The sequence below is a fragment of the Triturus cristatus genome, chromosome 1_2 (genome assembly GCF_964204655.1).
Source record: "Triturus cristatus chromosome 1_2, aTriCri1.1, whole genome shotgun sequence".
NCBI lineage: Eukaryota > Metazoa > Chordata > Amphibia > Caudata > Salamandridae > Triturus > Triturus cristatus.
Window position 1 is genome coordinate 590,235,088 of NC_140580.1, and position 20,503 is coordinate 590,255,590.

Consider the following 20,503-nt stretch of genomic DNA (forward strand, 5'->3'; position numbering starts at 1 on the left):
CTGACCAGCGGTGGCCAGTACTGGTACTGTATGTAAAGTTGTGGGTGTTTGGGGGCAATACAACAAATGACCACGCATCACACAGTTGTGATAACAGTGGGTAGCTAGGAACTAACTCCCGCCCAGAGCCCTGGGCATTTTATTAACTTGCTCACGTGGTCTCGACCTCCGTCGAGCCCACTTTCACAATCGTTATTCTGGGGGTGTTCGCTGATTGACCTTCCCCCTATTGTGGCGAGAGGCATGGGCTGTCCCATTGCATCTCGCGATACTACATTCCTCCCCCACCAGGAAATAACAAAGAGATAACCATGAAACATCATCAACATTCACTTCCAGTCCTGACGGTTGGCTATCGGTCGAGTTACAATACAATGAAACAGTCTTACTTGGGAGTTGGCAAACACTGCTCTTCCAGGCTGCGATCCAACACCTGATCGCCGACTAGCCACTAGTCACATAGTCCTTGTACTTCTGGGAGAGCTTGGGGCAGGGCCGGAGGTGGTACCGGCCTTGACTGCTCCGCAGTTGCGAGTCTGAAGGCTGGTCAGCCGAACCGTGGGCGGACCCTCCAATCTGCTCTCCTTCCGAGTCTTGGACTGATGGCGATGTGATCGGTGGGGCTTGATTGTCCCTGTTCAGCCCTTCGACTCCTTGGGCTTGCAGGTCCCCTTTGGGGCACCTCACCTTGATCGGAGGTGTCCGCTGGGGTGCACTCTTCGGCTGGAGGGACTTTTTTAAAGAATTACACATTTCGGGTGACAGTCTCGGAACCCCTCTGAGCGGTTACCATGGTACCTTTGATTGCAATGACAGTCCATGGATTCCTTTCGAACGGAGTCCGAAACTTTCTTCCGGGGTGTCGATCTTGCACCAGCACCTGGTCGCCTGCGGCGATGGGGTTCTCTATGGCGCGCCTCCTCTGAGATGCCGCTTCGTTAGTCTTTGTTCGCCTGAGGTCCGATAGGTTCGGAGGGTTCCCAGTTTGTTCCCATGTCGAGTGGTGGGGAATGGTGTCAGTGACTGTTCGGCCAAAGCACGGGCGGCTCGGCGATATACCTGTATTGCAGTGAGGGGTGAGCTGGTACTCGCGAAGAAACTGATACACAGCCCGCTCTAGGTTGAGTCCCTCTGACATCGCGATTTGTATAGTTTTGTTCAAAGTTCGCATGAGGCGTTCTACTTCGCCGTTGGCCTGGGGCCAGGAGGCGTTATTTTGCAGTGCTTTATCCTATGGGATGTCAGGTACTCCGGGATCTCCATGCTGGTGAACGGTGGTCCGTTGTCAGTCCTTAGTTCTCCAAACAGCCCGTGAGTGGCTATCACTTTTTCGAGTTTAGGGATAACTTCCGCTGCGGACGTGGAGGAAATGAACTCTACCTCCGGGTACCTAGAGAAGTCATTAACCATTACCAGCATGTGTTGTCCGCCTGGAAGGCTGCCGAAGTCTGCGCTGACTCTCTCCCATGGGCTGCTGGGGCCTGCTTCAGTGACTACCGGTGCTGGTCTGCTTGGAAGACTCGTGGCGAGACAGGCAGGGCAGTGCTGTATGAGTGACTCGATTTGGTGGTCGAGGCCTGGAAACCACACTTTGCTCCGAAGTCGGTTCTTGGACTTGACTATCCCTTGATGCGCGCCATGGGCCAGGAGTGCCGCTTGTCTGGTGAGGATCGCCGGTAGGACTAGCCGCGGGCCACGCAGGAGACATCCTTCCGCGGACACCGACAGCTCGTGACGGACCTGGTGTAGCGACTTGAGTGTGGCTTGAGCCGTTGCCGTGCGCATGTGTGACGGGTTTTGGAGCAGCTGCCAGTCTCCGGAGCCGACTGCTTGTATCGCCATTTGGAGGCAGTCGTCATCCTGTGTGGCCGCTATGACTTCTTGCAGTGACATCGGGAGGGGTCGGGACCGCTCGACTACCATCCGTACGTAGTCTTCTGTGGCCGCCGCTTCCTCGGCTTCCAGGGGGGTGACTGGCCAGGCATGCCGTGACAAGAAGTCTGCAGGGTTCCACGTGCCGGGACGGTATTCCACCTTCAGCTGGAACTCTTGTAGCTGCAGTATCCACTTCTCAATTCGTGGAGGGGGCCGGAATGATGATCCTTGAAATAGCAGAACCAGAGGCTTGTGGTCCGTTATGACCGTGAATGGGTGGCCGTAGAGATAGATCTGGAAATGGCGGCACCCCCACAAAATAGCTATGGCCTCTTTCAATTCGTGAGTAGCGCTGTTCAGTGGGCGTTAGAGTTCTACTCGCATAGGCTACTGGCGCCCAGTCCCCGCAGCTCTGACGTTGTGCCAACACGGCTCCTAGACCAGTGGGACTAGCGTCTACGACCAGTTGGGAGTCATGGCGCGGATCAAAGTATACGAGGGTTGTGTCGGCTGACAGCGCAGCTTTGGTCTGCTGGAACGCTTGCTCCTGTGTTGGGCCCCAGGTCCAGTGGGCAGTGGTCTTGGTGAACTCTCTCAGTGGGCCCGTCAGATCGGACAGGTTTTTGATGAACCGGCCACAATACGTGACCATTCCCAGAAAGCTGCGGACTCCGGTCACGGATGTGGGGGCTGGTGCTTCCTGAACGTCGTTGACTTTGGCGGGATCCGGCCCGATCCCTCTGTCTGAAAATCGATAACCAAAGAAACGTATGTCCCTGCGCAGGAATTCGCACTTCTCCCTGTGGAGTGTTAGGCCGCGGTCTCTCAGGCGTGTGAATACTGCGTTGAGGTGGACGATGTGTTCTTCTAGGGAGGGGGCATGAACTAGGATGTCGTCGCTCACGTTGAGCACCCCTTCTAGCCCTTGCAGGACAGTTTTGATTATATTTTGGAACACTTCGGCTGTGCTGGAGATCCCAAAGTTAAGGCGTTTGTAACGCCACAGGCGTGAGTGGAGAAAGTCGTTATCGGACGCGAGTCTGGGTGGAGCGGGACCTGATGATACCCCGACCTGAGGTCCATCTTCGAGAACCACTTTGATCCTGCAAGCTCGCTTATGATGTCATCCACCGTGGGTGTAAAGTGGCGTTCCCGTTTGATGGCGAGGTTCGGGATTCGCATGTCAATGCATATGCGGACGGCGTCCGGCTGCTTCCGTTTCTTCACGACCACGATGGGGGACACCCAGGGGGTGGGGGCCAGTCACCCGCTCAAGGATCCCTGCAGCTTCCAACATGCGGAGCTCTGATTCCACTTTCCGGAGGTGGAAGGCAATCCTCCTGTGTCTGAGGGCCACCGGGGCTACTGTCTTGTCAATATGTAGACGAACTGCTGGGCCTTTGAGGCACCCGATCCCATCGAAGAGGGGTGCGAACTCAGATATCAGCTTGTCCAGACCATGTGTTTGCACCGCGAAAGCGAACTGGATGAGACGCAGTTCTAGAGCTGTGCGACAACCGAGGAGGAATCCTGACCCTTCCCTGGACACGTAGACCTTGGCCGACTGACAGAAGTCATTGTGGGAAATTTCTGCTTGGAACACTCCGCACATTCGGAGTGGGGTGTGGGTTCCAAATGCATACACCTGGACGTTGGTGTTGCGGAGCGCCGGCGGGTTGGGTAGCAGCCTGTAGGCACCGATGGCCATGAGGTTGATTGTGGCGCCGGTGTCGATGAGCATCGTTACTGGATGTCCTTGCACGTTCACAGTGCACATGGGTGCGGCTTGCGGATACGCCGAGAGGGCATGCAGCATGTGCACCACATGCACCACATGCACCGTGACGGCTTCATCATCGTCCATGTCACCGCTCGATGAATCCCCAGGTGCAGACTCCATTGTGCGTACTGGTCGAGCCGGGCCTTGCGACCACCGTGAGGGTCTTGAGCGGCAGACTTTGGAAAAATGGTTGACTTTTCCACAGGCACTGCACGTCTTCCCTTGTGCTGGGCATGCGCCGTCGTGTGGGAGTGGGCCTCCGCACCACCCGCAGACACGGGGTTTAGGATTCTGTCCGGGTCCTTGAGCTGACGGTCTTCTGGGTCTCTGTCGTGGGCCTCGCGGAGTGGGTTGAATAGCACAGACTGGGTCCTCTTTGATAGCTGCCGGAGCTTTCCGTTCCATATGGGCTGCCCTGGCCTTGGACAGTTCTTTGGAGCGTCCTAGGGTCAGTATGTCCTTCATTGGCATGTTGTGCTCTTCAAGGACGCGCACATGCAGTTTTGAGGAAGCATACCCTTGGATGAATTGTGCTCGCACCTCATCGTCTTCATCAGGCAGGGTGCACGTGCTTGCTAACTCCTTGAGCCGGGTGTAGAATACGTCGACCGACTCCTCCGGGAGCTGTTTCGCTTGGCGGAGTAGGAATCGTTCGTAATCTGGGTTGGCATACGGCTCGAAGTGCGCCGCGATTGCATCCCGCAGCCTTGCGTAGGTCCTCGGGGGTCCGGCTTCCTGGTCGGTCTTTGCAATCATATGGATGTCTGCGCCACCCAGGTGGAGGAGCATGGACCGCTGTCGTCGCTCTTTGATTTCTGCGGCTTCAAAGAATGTCTCCAGCCGTTCCACCCATTCCTTCCATCGCGCAGCTTGGGAGGGCGGCGGACCTGTGACGGCGAAAGGCTCCAGGGGTGGCACGGTGGTCATGGCGGTATCTTTGCGAGAGGCTCTTGGGGTGCAGACAGACTAAGCTGTAGCGCCTGTGAGGTATCAGAGCGTTGATGGCAGGAGAAAGGCGGCACGAACGCCCGGCGGCGGTACCAGCACTGGTGGCTGAGTAGCAGGTGGTGGCGGCTGGGGCCACAATGGGGCATGCACCCCACAGGCGGCTGGGTCCGTCCCACAGCCGGGGTACGCAGGCGTGGGGCGTGTAACAGTTCCTGTGCCAACGAAGGGAGAGGACCCCGAGGTGAGGCTGCGTGGCACTGTGCGGCACTGTGGGGCCGGAGTACTGGGTGTGGTTGTGCTCCCTAGATGAGCCTGGCAGCTCTTCTCCGGAACCTGATGGTGGAGGTTGGATGTTGCAGTGAGTGAAACACTGTAGACGCGCTTGCAGCGCGCGACGTACTGGCAGGGTCACCCACAGGTGAGATCAGGCCGAATTACAGTTGCGGGTGCGGTGATGATGGCAGCCAGAGGGGGCAGCAGAGAGCACGCGAGCACTCACTGCGTCTTCAGGCGCTTCGCAGGGCACCGGCGTGTGCGTTTCGACTGGTACGTCCTCCAGTCGTTGCGGGCGACCTCTGGTGGGGCAGTGGGGCCGCTGCGAGGCTCCGACAGCAGACAGGGCGTCAGGCACCGGTTGTGCGACGCGCGGTGTTCCAGCGGGAGGGGCTGCACGATCACCGGTGTAGGCAGCGTTAGCGCACAGACTGCACGGCAGGTAGGAGGTACACCACCTCGTCGCCAGTGTAAAGTTGTGGGTGTTTGGGGGCAATACAACAAATGACCATGCAGCACACAGTTGTGATAACAGTGGGTAGCTAGGAACCAAGTACCGCCCAGAGCCCTTAACTTGCGCACGTGGTCTCGACCTCCGTCGAGCCCACTTTCACAATCGTTATTCTGGGGGTGTTCACTGATTGACCTTCCCCCTATCGTGGCGAGAGGCGTGGGCTGTCCCATCGCCTCTCGCGATACTACACTGTAGAGCATGGAGTTTAAGATCGGGGTTCGATGAAGCATCTGGACTTGTTGCTGATCAGTGTACAATAAGTACCAAGAAGTTATCTTTCGAGGCAAAGGCCCACAGGTTCCAGTTGTAAGATGTCTTTCAGGGTCAAGGTTCATAAAGTGGTCAGAGCTCAGCTGATCTTTGCTTAAAGAGGTCAAGATTCTATTTCCGGCCTGGGTCGGTGGTTATTTTCAGCAGCAAGGGTTCTGAGTTCCTGTTTAACTCTTTCCAGGTATTTTGCCAATCTGCAGTTTAGCCGTATATATATATATGAAGGGCTCAAACAGGCTATGAGTGCCTGCTTGCAGTGGGGTAGCCCCCTGATGCCGAACACTGGTTTTAGTATAGCTTTTCTATCCTCCTTTGTTGACTTGCTTATGCCAAAATGAAGAATTGTATTTTCCATGAAAATCGGACTACATAGAAAAAAATTCCAGTTCCAGTATACACAAAAAATCAAATCATTATACAATTCATAGCATGATATGAATTGTAAGAGTAATTGACCGGGAAAGAAACGAAAAAAGGACAAATATTCCTTTTTCTATGTCTACTGCAAACCAGAAAGAAAAGGTGCAGCCAGGAACAACAGTAAATGAAGATGATGGCTACAGAAAAAAACAAGAAGAAACATTAGTTAACAAAAAGAGGGGAGGAATAGGTAGTAGATAGGTAAAGTAAAAACAGGGAGACAGCCGGAGCAAGAGCCAAACATTGCAAGAGCCAGGAGGGGAGAGTGAAACTGGAAGGGAAGGTAAAAGAAACGCACATTGGCAAAGCAAACAGGTCGCGCCTGCTAGACCTGTTCACTATGACAATGCTTTTTGATGATGCTGTGCCATATCAGCAAAACAAAGGCAAGATGACTATGCGGATCAGATCGCTCTGTAGAGGATGCACATGTGTGATGACCTATATTTGCACAAGTATCAAGCATACATGCATCTACAGAAAGATGTAGGCACCATGCTCTTTTTTTATTGACCAATCTAAGATGGCTGAAGCGATTTGTATATGTACATAACAAAATGACATTTTTTAACCCCTTCAGTGCCACGCCCTTTACCCCTCCTGTGCCGGGCGTTGCATTAGTGGGTGGGGTTCATGACGAGATAGTCTCGTCATGGGCACAGCGCGACCGTGCTCCATGACGAGACTATCTCGTCATGGGCACAGAAGAGGTTAAGTGAGCAAAAGCATTGTTAATGCAGTGGAGGGCACAGCAGCATATGCCAGCCTCCAAAATAGTGGAAATTACAAAAATGTAAATGTCTGCAAGGGGTGCATGAGCAATTGGGGAGTAGGTGGGGGGGGGGGGAAGCACGCAAGAGAGGACTAGTACAAAAACACCCAAGTACATGCACACACCATCACACACAGACATGCACAAGCACACACAAATGTGAGCACACACTCTCATATGCGCCCAGACACCGAACAGACACACAAGCACATATACCGAAACATCAAAAAACACAAGCACACATAAAATCCCATGCTCTAGTACATGCACACGCTAACACCATCACATGCACAGACAAGCGCACACGCACATATACAGAAACTACCAAAAACACAAGCACACATACAATCACATGCTCTAGAACAAAAACACCCAAGGACGTACACACAAGTACATGTGCACACACACCAGCACACGCACAGACAAGCACACACAAATGTGCGCACACACTCATACGCGAACAGATGCGCGCACACAGGCACGCATACAGAAACATCCACACGCATGCATACAATCCCATGCTCTAGTACAAAAACACTCAAGTACATGCACACACCATCACACACACCGACATAAGCACACATACAGAAACATCTGCGCGCACAAACACAAGCACACATAGAATCACATGCTGTAGTACAAAAACACCCAAGTACATGCACACACCATCACACGCACAGACATGCACACGAACACACAAACGCACTCACATGACACATTTCTCCAGGACTGCCGCAGCATTGATGGCACACAATGGCAGGTTTGGACAGACTAATGAAAGACATCTGCTGCGGGTTCCGAAAGTGAAAAGAGTTCTGAGATTATTACCAGATAGAAGGGGGCGCGGGGTCACGAGCAGCGACGGGAGAGAGGGAAGATGAAAGACACGAGGCAATAATGCACTCCTGCTTGCTCTTATCGGAGGACATTTCCTAGAACAAGCCCGCTGCTGTGGAGGCTGGGGGGTCGCTGTTGTTTAGCACCATCAGGGGTTCACTCTAAATCCTCGTCCACATCCCTGTAACTGACCCTTCCTTGCATTCCGAACTCTGGCCATCAAATGATATTTTTAATTCAGCCGTGATGGAATTTTTTTGCGCATGGTTTTTGTATCTAACATAATCCCTCCTTGCTGCGGAGATAATCTTTTGCAACTCTAGGAGCAGCACTGGTTCGCGTCTTCTGCCTTGTGCTGCCCTCCAGTAGCTGTTTGTAAACATCACACATGTAATTGTCCTGAATGCAGAGGTGCGGAGTCACTAACATAAGTACAAAGTAGTGGAGGTGGCGAGTAAACCAATAAACAGGGAGAGCCGACCAAGAGCCAAGCCAGTGGTGTGGCTCAGCTCTTAGAGCCCATGCACGAGCCGAGGAAACGTTTGTGATTCCTACAACAAAGATCACGTAAAACAAGATACAGACTCTTTCAAATTCAAACAAGAGGCACTGAAAGCGATCGGGAAAGCGATCACTGTTGTAAAAAAAAAAATACAACGCCCGCGAGTGGTGCGCGCGCCACAGCGAACATGTGTTTTCAATTATCGCGCCCGTGTCTGGGCACGATAATTGAAACCACATGGCCTTTGGTGCGCGTAACAGACACCAATAGGCCATGGGCGGAGCAATGCGCCCTTTCTTTGGCCTATTGCGTGCCGTCTCTCAGAAACACACGCACGCAAAGGCCAATCATGGAGGCCAAAAGGAAAAGCACACGCACAAGCGTGTGCGATTCCAGGCTCCATTTTTGAACCCCACACAAAAGGGCTCTCGCTGCGCGAGCCCTAAAAAGGACCACGTGTATGCAAATCACTCTTTAGCTCTTCCCAGGAAGACACCCAGTCTTAACTGCCAATCTAAGCCCCATCTAAATGAGAACATAGGTGACCCAGGTGTATTTGCGCTTTATTTCCCCTCATCAGTGAAATGAAGCATAAGTCTCTATGGCAGAGAACGCTCAACACACACATCTTGATATAGCACTTAGTACAGCTCATTGAGCAGATCAAAAGCAATGAATGGAATTACTGCAGCTAGTATGAACTCTGGGCTTCAAAAGGACCAAACACGTGGGCTGCTCTCATTTAGAAGGGGCATGGCCTAGTAACGTGAGCTAAACAAGCATGTCTGTGCCATTAGCGGCTTGGACTAATCATATCCCCATTAGTCTTGCCAACCATCCTATAAGGAATTGTTCAACCCAAATTAGTAGGCCATACTCTTTCTAAATGAGAGCAACGCATGTTTAGATCTTTTGGAGCTTCATCAGTGCAGTGCATCTGGTGATCTTGGCTCTTTCCCCGATTTACATATAAGACCGCTGTAGCACGGGTGTGGAATTTTTATCTTGGGATGCCTGGACATGTGGATAGTCAGAAGTGACAAGAAGTTTCTCTTTTGTCAGCAGACATGGCCTTTCCCTTTAGCACCTACTTCTGCCACACCCAAATGTATTCCATTCTGAAATCAATGTAACTGGTTATTTTTTTTCACCTGTAATTATGATAAGTTGGTCAGAACCATAAGATCCTTGTGCTCACAGCTAATCATAGAAATGGAAAAAGACAATTTTTAGTCTGCAGGTCATTATATAGCTCGGCTTGGGTGAAGATTAAGCGATCTCAAACAGTCACAACAGGAAAAATCCCGACAGAGTGAATTAAAACAAGGGTGCGTCCTGGTCCCTCTTGTTTTTTAACCTGTATACAGCAGACATGTTTTCAGACATGAAACACGCAAATTTGATTCCACCAAAAATTGGGGCATCCAAGATTACATTACTGCAATATGCTGACGGTATAGTTTTATTAGATCACTCCAGAATGGGGATTCAAAAAGCCCTGAAAGCCCTCCATAAATATAATGAAGTAAAAAAAATGACTGTCAATGAGACAAAGACAAAGGTTGTAGTTTTGGACGAACATACGAGAAAATAAAAACTGTCTGGAGTCTGGGCCCCCTAAAAGTCCAAAGGACAACCTCTTATAATTACCTGGGTGTCTGGCAGACAGCAAAGGGAGGAACCAAAACATATTTGGGCCACCTGAAAATCAAGTCTGCAGCACTGATCACCACGAGATTAAGTCAACTTAAAATAATTTTAGAAAGCCCATCAACAATACCAATTCGCCTGGTTCTCCACGCCTGTCTTTTACCAGCACTTAACTACAACCATGAAGCTTTTCTTTACAATCTCACCAAAACACTTGCCAAATGGCAACTCCAAGCATACAAGAGAATTTTCAGTAACCCTGGGCGTAGTTCGCGAAGTAGTGCTTCGCGAAGCTACGCAAAGTGCAGTTCGCACTACGCGAACTGCGTAGTACCTTGTTCGCACTGTGCCACATGTCGTTTTCAATGATTGCACAGTGCGGACAAGCAACCGGCACTGTGCAATCATTGAAAATGGCATCTTGCACAGTGCGAGCTGTAGTTTTCTGCTGCTCGAGTAGATTTTTACTCGAGCAGCAGCTTTCTCAACGCGAACTGGTAGTTTCTCATCGCGAGCGGTCGCGAGCATGCGTGACCACTCGCAATGAGAAACCTGACCTCCTCGCGTTGGGAATCTCGCCGGGAGGTTTATTTTCCATGCTCGCGATCGCCAACTTGATGTTGCTGATCGCGAACAAGGAAAAAGTCTCGCCGGGATGTCATTTTGCTTGCTCGCGGTCGCCAACTTGACATTGAGGACCGCGAGTAAGCAAAAAATGACCGCAGCACTACGCTACGCGTGTTTGCACTGTGCTACGTGCAATTCGCGTAGTGCGAAGTAGCGCGAACTTCCCAAACTACGCGAGCGTAGCGTAGTGCTTTGCCCAGGCTTAATTTTCAGGCTCCCAAACCACACAAGAGGTCATAAGATCATATTAGAATTGGGTTGAAGGCCCAAATGTGGTCTAATATGGGTGCCTTCTTAAAATATTATTATAGGATTATTAAGGCCCCACCTAACACCTTCAACAGATCTTCATCCTAAAGAAGAATCCTTGGTCGAATTATTTAAGTAAATCAGTAGACTCTCTTCAAATAGACTTCTCTGTGCTAAACAACAAATTGCTTTCATACTCAGCACTTATAACGATCCTTAAAAGGCAGATAAAAATGCAATCAATTCTATCTGATTTTGCCAAATTAAAGTCAAGTGCACCCCGCTAATTGAAGCAGTGGCCACATCATATGACACCCACGAACAGCCTTATCTGAGAACACAGTCATTTCAGTTCTGTGAAATGTTTTTTCGTTCCTGGCATGTGATTGACTAACAGTGTTCTAGTCTCTTATGATCTGGGTGAACTCAGTTGTTTGTCTGTGGGCACAGGGACCAAAATTGCTTGTCATGTGTTGCGCTGCGCTGCAAGGATGAAAGTGGTGCCTCTTTTAGGGGAAACAGGGATTGCAGCACTGGCCTTGTCTGCTAACAGAGAGCAATGCTTTACCTGATTCGAATCATCCTAGAGGCAAAGACTGCCTGGAGGTGGTCCCAGTGATGTGTGATGAGCTGCTGTTTGCTACTAAGGGTGACTGCAATAACATCAGCCTGCCTAAGTTTTTCCCCAAAACAGAGGAAGACCTGAGTCAGTATTGGTGCTGCACATCAGTCACTAATATGATCACTGCAGTGGTTGTATACAACATATTTGTGCTCCCTCCTGACCAGACCAATAGAACCCTGCCCAGCACACCTCAAGGTCTTGGAGAAGGTTGCTGTTGGTGAGAGTTTGCACGGCCTGTGGAGGGCAGGAAGGGAATAGGCATAAGTAAGGGTTCAAGAATCAGAAGAGATAGCAGAAGGGGCTCTTTTCATGTCTGCAGAGGAAAACAGGAATGTTCAAGGGGCTGAAAACAAATTTTCGTGCTCTAGTCAAGATGTACTCAAAGCTTTGTTTACCAGTGCTGGGCCACCTGAGTAAACCTTACCAGACTCACTGTGGGGGCTCCCTTTCCCCTACACCATAACCAGGCATTCACAAATCGAGAAGCGGTGCCTCACAAAGGACACCTTTACATCGATGCTGGATTCCAGGTCCTACTCCGAATCACAGCTGGGTGCAATAATAATTCCTGCACTGCGAATACTAAGGTTTACAAGTTATGATCAAAGAGCAGTGTTGGCAAAGGAGCTTTTCTTTAACGATAACAAATGCCCCTTCACACGAAGCTTCAACTAATTTCTAGTCTGATGTGTTAGAGCAACTTCCATGAGAGATCCTTCAGAAACCCATATTGTGTAATAAATGCAACACAGTAGAGATACCAACAGGCTTGTTAGTCTGTGTTCTGTTTTCCTTCTCCCAAGAGAGAAGAAGCATCATTTATTTGCCTTGTTAAGTATTATCATATTGCTTTGTGGCCACTTAAGGTGGGTGTTACAACCATGGATTTTGGGCTGTGGTCTTTCTGACAGTTCCTGAGGTAGATCTTTTGATGGAATAGGTATATGTTGGGTCCCATTTACAGCAGGATAGCAGGTGATAGGGTGGCAGTGAGACTCCCTATGCCTGTATTTCTAAAAAGTAGGCAAATCAAGGAGCTGCAGACAACCTTTGGTGGGAGTGACAGGTAAGGATACAGAGAAGCATTTGACAAGTGGGCAAGAGGTGTCCTGGCGAGTGGTTAAAGCCAGAGCAATAGTGGAGAGGGAAAGGTTTGGAGCCTGTGCTGATGCAATGGAGGAGGACTATGGGGCTTGTTTTGAGAGAGTATATAAGCGGATACGCAGTATGTGGTGGTAAAAGGAAGGAGTAGCAGGCTAAACAAAAGTGGAAGCGTGGACGGCCAGGGAGTTGGAGCATTTGACACAAGAACAGAAGTAGGGGGCTGGAGCCATTCTGTGAGAGTGTGGAGGGGAAAGAAGTTTTGAGTATAAGGTGTAAGAGTGGAAGAACAGGAGGCAAGCATGGACCCTGTGGTGTGGTAGTGGAGAAGATGGGGGCATGCAGTCAACCTGTGGCAAGAGTATTGATTAATGGGGTATTGAGCCCCTGGAGAGAAACTAGAGAGTTTAAGGGAATGGAAGCTGCATGATGAGAGAGTAGAAGGAAAGGGTGACGCAGCCTATGGAAGCAGTAAGGAGATGATGGTGAGTTAGATAGGTGGAAACAAAACAACTGGTGTTATCATTTATAAAATTGGCGGGGTAAGTAGACTTCTGTGCTCATTGGTCCCTTGAACAAGTTTCAATAATTTTCTCTGCTGCAAACAAGCCTGCCTGCTTGCTGATCAGGTTTCCTATTTTAATTTACTTCCATTTACTTGCCAAGTATTTTCTTGATATGCTAAGCATGCTACGATGCTTACTGACAGGTTTTTGCACTTTAGTTTCTTTGTTGTGTGTGCTAAAACTTCGAAATAGCATAATCCTTAAGAGGATTCCCTCTGTAGTTTATGTAGTCAACTATAATCTGTCTTTCCAGTATACCAGGAAGCCTTGGACAAGTCCACTTAAAGCTGTTCATATGTCATGGGTACGCCAACCGACTTCTAGCAAAGCTTTGTAGAATCTCCAAATATTTTGGTGAATTTAAGCAGAGAATATTATTGCCTGTATAGAGCTTGAATCCCATGGCCTCCACCTGATGCGATAAAGGTTATTTGGCCACCTTCTTTCAGACTTTACTGTACTAATTTGTAGGATTTCCTTCCTGGATCTCTTTCACCTCTAGTTTGACTTGCACATACATTGTATTCTTTGGATAGCAGATATTTATTCATATGTGATATTGGTTCACTAACCAAGCTCTGGGATGCTAAAACCTTGACTTAAAATTACATTCATCAATGGAAAGTCCTCTGCCACTTGTTTTAAACTGGCTGTTTTGTGTTTGGGAGTCTAATGTCCCTTTGTAAAAACCAAGAGGGTTTGTTCTTAACCTGATGAGCACATTTTAAAGCAAGGGAATAATGGTGTGCAGGCAAGTAAATTTTTCAAGCAAGGGAAGAATGTTGCCAAGCCACGCTTGAGGCATTACATTGCCAATCCAGCTGAATTGAAGCATTTCAGTAGCTAAAATCATCATTAAATAGATCAGTGATGCTGTTGTATTTCACTATTGGTTTTATAGCAGGAGCTTGTTCTCCTAGCTACCAAAATAGGTGTTCCCTGCGATTTCTGTTTTCGACTTTGAATTGGCATGAAAGGATCCAAGGGTCTGTAGCCTCCGTAGATTGAGCACTTGCCATTCAAATGGTCCCTGATCACTGAGTGTATTGTTTTGAGATCCCAGATTACTAGATACGGTCACATAGGCAGTATAAAGGAGAGGCATAGACCCGCCCTTCACGCACGATTAGAAAACATGTGACTTAGCGGATCACTGGCCCGGACAGTGTGCATGGATATCATTGCAGTGTTCGTTCTACTGGTTAAATGAAACTGTGCTTTGGTCTCCCTCACTGTACTTATGATAATAGTTCGGAACCACCTTTTGTTGTTTAATTGATAAGGTGATTGGGAGACTTAATATTTCTCACTCAGTAGCTAGGTTTTCTGCTTACCTATGACTAAGGGGCCAATTTATAATTTGGCAGACAGAGGTTTGGCAGTCAGGGTGACGGAGAAATTTACTCCATTGCCTTGACTGCTCCCCAACCCACCAAATTATCGAATGCCCTCCAAGCCAGTAGTCATTTCTTAAAGTATTACCAGGAACCGCTGTCACAGTGCTTCCTGCCAATGCTTATTGCAGTTTGACACGTAGCTTCGTCAAGCATGACTGAGCCGTATGGCAAACTGTTTCTTTTTTGTTTTCAAAACGAAAAGCTCGAAGCAGGGTTTTCTTTTTGAAAATAAAAGACAATGCTCCCCTTGCCATAGAAGACCTCTTCCATGATTAGGGGAGCATTTTGTAGTTTTCACTGTCCCTTACCGCCAGGGTTTTTTCTGTCAGTGACTGGCAGTGAAAACTGACCTCAATGTCCGTCCATGTAAAATAGTTGGACAGGATTAGAGGTCATCCTCTTGATAGCCCTTTCTCCATCGGGCTGTCAGAGGGGCTTAAGCACTGCTGAGACTTCATAGTCTCCGCTGTGATTAAACCAAAGGTCCGCCCACATTTAAATCAGGCGGGAAGACCACAGGCTTGGCAGTATGGATACTCCGTCACCTTTGTGACAGAGTATCCATATTGCCAAGATATAAATCAGACCCTAAGTCTGAAAATAAAACAGGGAGCCAATATCTCTGTTTGACACTTTATAATTGTATTGGTTTCTCAGGCGGTAGCAGGGCTCATGGGACCTAAACATACAGCATACTACCCATTTTCTACCAGTCAGACTGCACCGTCTATGCCTTTAGTGCAACCAGGAGCTGACCTCCTTTCAAGTTACAAGAGCATATTCTTGTCTGGAGTTCTTCAGTCCCTCCTTTATCTGCTGGGACGGCTGCACAATGAGTGATCTAAAGGATGAGCATGCAGCGTTGAACTGTGCAAACAGTGCAGTTAGTTCCAGAGTCAGAGTGCGCAGTTGTCACAAAGGTGCCTCTTAAGCAAAGCGTTCCAAATTTGTATTGCAAATGAATCTTATCTATTTAGGAAGCCTTTAAATTTGCCTCCAATTTGCACTGCATTGGAACATGTGTAGTGTATAGAATAAATCACACACACACAACATGTAAACTGTAGACGTATTCCAGAGCGCATACATGTTAATATAAAACATAACTTGTTTCCATCTAATAATTGTCTTGGTTTCAGAATGAAAAATGCCACCTGCTGATTGAACACGAAACCCAAAAGCTCAAGGAGCTGGATGATGAGCATAGCCAGGAACTGAAGGAATGGAGAGAGAAATTGAGACCGAGAAAGAAGGTAACACAAATAAAAGGAAATAAAGACGATTCGCCATGCACTAGAAAAAAGTCAATGGACTTTATTTCAAATGATATTCAGTTACCTGTCTTTCATATCTCAGTGTATTCCTGTTTACCAATACAAGTGTTTGTTTTATATTGATCTTGTATTGCACAGTGGTTTACTTGAGTTTGGTATGATGTAGATAAACCATTGAATAGTCAGATGGGCACACAGATGAAAAGTACCCAGTGAGGCGTCCTGCTGCTTTTGTGTACTGGTTTCTAAAGAGTAAAGATACTTAACATTCAAAGCATGATAATGCCACAAAAAGACACTAAAAACACCACAAAAAGAAGCTGAACCCCCTTCAGGGGAGTGAGCTTTAACCCTTTCAGTGCCCAGCTCTTTGCACACATCACTGCTGGTGTTACTAGGCTGTCTACAAGCTTGCAACTCTTTTGATTACACCCAACCAAATATATTGGCAATATGCAGGGCTATTTATTGGTGTTATGCCAGATGCGTCGATCATTACATTCTTTCAGCAAAACCATTCAATAATTTATTGCAAGTATCATACACACTCAGATACTGTAATCCGAACATTAGAAATGTTGCCCTGAATGTACTGAGTTTGGCAACACCAAGTGAGTGTGGTGTTCATAGGAATTGTATTTCCACTAATTATTGAATTTTTGTAGAAGAACTGGCTTTTGTGGCCGTTTTAGTTTTTTAGAACCTCAGGAATGTAGGGAAATCAAGTGCTAAGAATATTTATTTCTGAACACTAAAACGAATATGAGTGTCCTGCCATGATAACTTGCAGGAGATGGGCATCTTTAAAAAAAAATTCTTGACATTGTTAAAATAAAAGGTGTGTGTATATATGTGTATATATATATATATATATAGATAGATAGATAGATAGATAGATAGAGATAGATAGATAGAGATAGATAGATAGAGATGGATAGATAGAGATGGATAGATAGAGATAGATAGATAGAGATAGATAGATAGAGATAGATAGATAGATAGAGAGATATAGATATAGATAGATATAGATATATATAGATATAGATATAGATATATATAGATATAGATATAGATATATATAGATATAGATATAGATATATATAATATCCATCCAGTAGTTGCCAGTAGGTAGTTCTAGTTAAGACCTAGGTTCCTCCATAGGAAAAGCTTTTTAGGTCGAGGGACCGTCCGGTCTGCCAAAGGCAGAACCGGAGATCTTCTGATTCTTAGACTGGCTATTTAGCCCGCCTCTCTTTTTGCCTCTCCTCCATTGGCTGGCTTCCTAAACGGAGGCCAGCCATTGGAGGAGAGAGCCGTCCCTCCAAATAGGCTCCGTCTTTTTCAGATTCGGGGGCGTGTTCTATGCTCTTCTTTCCACTTTTTAGCCACGCCCTTTTTTAGGCGTGTTTTTCTCTCCTCCAGCCAATGGCAAGAGGAGAGAAAAAGAAACACGCCCCGAATCCGAAAACGCCACTGTGTTTCTCCGAGGCATTTCTGCTTTGCCTCGGAGAAAGGCGGTGGTGTTCGGGGCGATTCCCTCAATGACTGGCAGCTGGGCTCTCTCGCCGCGGCAGCACAAACCTTGAAAATTAAAATAGAGCTTTTCGTTGGATTTTCAAACCATGCCTCATGTCGAATAAGCAACTAAAATTGCAAAGACCACCCGTGAGCCTCCATGTTGGTGTTTCAGAAGCTCAGCTTAATTTACTGCCTATACGCGCGCTTCTCTGTCCTGCTCCATGGAAGGCGGTAACAACGCCCCCCTCCTTTCACACTGATCGACAGCCGGCCGCCCGATCGGAAACTCGAAGCCGCCAATGGGGCGCGGCGCATCTTACTAGACGACCCAATGATGATGGAGCGCGAGCACTCTGAGGGGCGGGAGTAATTGCTGTAGCAGCAAGTTAGGATGAGAAGCTGCAGTTTTCTGTTTGTTTTGTTTCCTTCCATTTTACCTTCGGGGGCTTGTAAGAGCAAAGGAAAAGGAAACGCCATCGCCCCCGGTCCTTTCCCAAGAACCCTCCGTCTTATTTTGAACCTTCAAGTTTTGACTAGTGTCCGCATGATTGGCAGGCACGTTATCTATTGCGCAAAGTTCAGGGGATGCGATAGGTTAGTCCCTCGCCTTTAATGCAATGTCTGGATCTTCATGCCCGCATGTTTCACGATGTGTGCAATAACCTAGTATATGTCTGCATTACCCTATTGTATCATCTGGACTTTCCGCACCCACCTGGTGCCGTCTGTTTTGGTGACAATCGCAACCGGGCTTTCCAGATCCAACCTATGTCATCGCACGTGTGTGTGACTATAGCGCGAACTGGACCCGAAGGTATTGGAACGCTTTACATGAGCACCGGCAACGTTGATTTCCGTGGGTTTGAAAAAGCCTCTCCTATCCCGCCTCGTTGCTCAAACAACATTTGGCCTATCTGTCAAGGTGTTACAGGCTGCCCCCACAAACAAACACTACAGCCACCCTCCCCATTACCCTGTATGCTCTTGGCACGCATGCCCCCTCCCCCCCACAGTTCCAGTCGTAAACCTTCCAACATCGGAAGCTTTGGCCATTTTATGCGCAGTCTGTACGGAGCGGGACCTGGGGTCGCCTCTTCCTTGCTGCTCGGCGTTTCAAGTCCGGCGTTTCCTGGCTCGGCGTTTATCTATGGGCTTCTTAATGTCAAAAGGCGGCCCATAATTACAAATTAACGACGATGTAAAACTTTACTTTTGGTCTATCCATACCTCCTCCGTGGGAGTTGGCACATTCCGTTTATCTGAAGGCGGTGCTTTCACTTTGTTTTGTGTTCAACGAGTGTTTTAATAACCCAGAAAAGTGGAATAACTCCCATCTTTTCATTCGACACTTGCAAATAACTCTTAGCTCAAAATAAACTGCAAATGGAAACAGCCTCTCCCATCCCGCCTCGTTGCTCAAACAACATTTGGCCTATCTGTCAAGGTGTTACAGGCTGCCCCCACAAACATTAAACACTACAGCCACCCTCCCCATTACCCTGTATGCTCTTGGCACGCATGCCCACCCCCACAGTTCCAGTCTTAAACCTTCCAATCTCAAACTGCTCAAACCCGTTTCTGTTTCAGGCACCAAGGAGGAGTTCTTTAAAAAAAAAAAAAGAAAAAAAAAAAAACTCCTACACTGAAAGTGTTCAAGTAAAGTACTCCCTTTCCCTGAAAGTCCCTTCCCGGGGTTACTTTAGAATGGCTAAGGCTAACTCCCAGCACAACCACTCTCTTCAGCGGTACTTTTGCGCAAAGGTAGCTTGCCCTGGGTCGGACTGGGCCAGAAAATAGGCCTGGGCGCCAAATTAAAAGTGGCCCACAGAGAGTTGAAAAAAAGTGCCCTGAGTTGCAAACCAGGGCACTTTTTAACTTGTAAACACAGGCTGTAGAAGTGTTTTGCAAGGTATGGAAGGCTGGGTGCATGTATACTTGCTCGTGCAATGTGTGTGCTAAAATAAGGGAAATCAGCGGAGAAAACGGCCTCTATAAACCATGAAACAGGCCCACAAAGAGCCGGACCAGCACCTCCGACGCTGCCACAACATACTATTGGCCAGTCCGACCCTGCATGTAAAAACATACTATTTTCGATGTACTTTTATATAGCACACAATATTGATTAAGTATACAAATAATAAGTGACAGTTACAAAAAACTACAGAAATAAAAAAGAATACAAAACAAGCACCGCAAATGTGTGAACAACGTTTTATTTTTCTGGAATTCGCAGTAAGGTTTCTGTCCATTTGGGCCTTATATTAGATGAATTAAATATAAATATTAAAACCTTCTACTGAATCCTGCTTCATTCTAACACAACAGTTTCCTAGAGGTTTTCTGAAAAGGTGAAAGCTGAGAGTTGCTCGATGTGAGCCTGTGTTTTAAAAGCCTGTTTGTATCCATTACATCTGGAATAAAAGGTTAAAAATATGAAAAATAATTAAATAAAGTAGGACAGTGGTAGCAAACTGGCCAGATTGATTTTATTCACACCCAAACACATTAGCGCCACTTTTACAGAGTTTGCCAGTGAAGCGCTATTTTAGTTTTCTTGTCTTTGTTTTACCTGGGCTTGCAGCTAGTGCACAAATCCTGGAGGTACTGCAAGGTGTGGATTAGAAAACAAAATGTGTACTGCGGCTCTGCGTCCAGGGATGTGGTCTTTTTACCATACTGCTAACGTTTTGTAAGGATATCAGCAATGGACATTGAAATGGGACCATTCAAGGCCCCTTTCACACAGAAGCACTCACTGATTTCTGAATAGTGAGTGTAAAAGCGTTAAGGTAACAATGTTGTTGCTGCTTGAATTTCACATGGTTTGCTAAATTTTGCATTCCCCTATGAGTGTTTGCTTTTTCCAGGATGATGTTACTTTTTTTTGTAGGCCGCATATTGCTCTTGTCTATTGCGTCATTTAAATTGAGCCTCATCCAGGTGTTTATAGCCGGCAGCAATTGAGTTGTAGTTGAAGGCAGTGTGAGTTTTTCTCAGTAGGACAGTATTGTGTTCAGTGGGGGAGACGATGTGGCACTATGGCCAGAGCTGCTGAATTTGGAACTGGGGAACCACGTTCAGCCTTAATAACCAGTCCAGCAGACGACTCTGCTGAGAGAGCACAATCCCATGCTAGACCTTAGAAGGCTTCGCAAGACCTTAGAAGCGCTGGTGTCTTAGCACCAGCAGGTGGACCCTAGCACTGGCAAGTCTGGGATAACCTTCAAGGTTTGTCCACCACAATCCATACTTAAGTTCACCTCCAGTCGTGCTAGTAGGCCTATAAAGCAGCACAGCCAAGA

At 47.7% G+C, this 20,503-nt stretch overlaps 1 protein-coding gene across 2 annotated transcripts in view; it reads left to right on the forward strand.

Annotated features, from left to right (window-relative positions):
• Positions 1–20,503, forward strand: part of SLK (STE20 like kinase) — a 475,210-nt gene that overhangs the window by 408,113 nt on the left and 46,594 nt on the right. For both annotated transcript variants that reach the window (XM_085606718.1, XM_085606727.1), the window contains one exon: positions 15,546–15,659. In XM_085606718.1, coding sequence (XP_085462844.1) covers positions 15,546–15,659 — 114 coding nt within the window. The remainder of the gene's footprint in view (positions 1–15,545; positions 15,660–20,503) is intronic.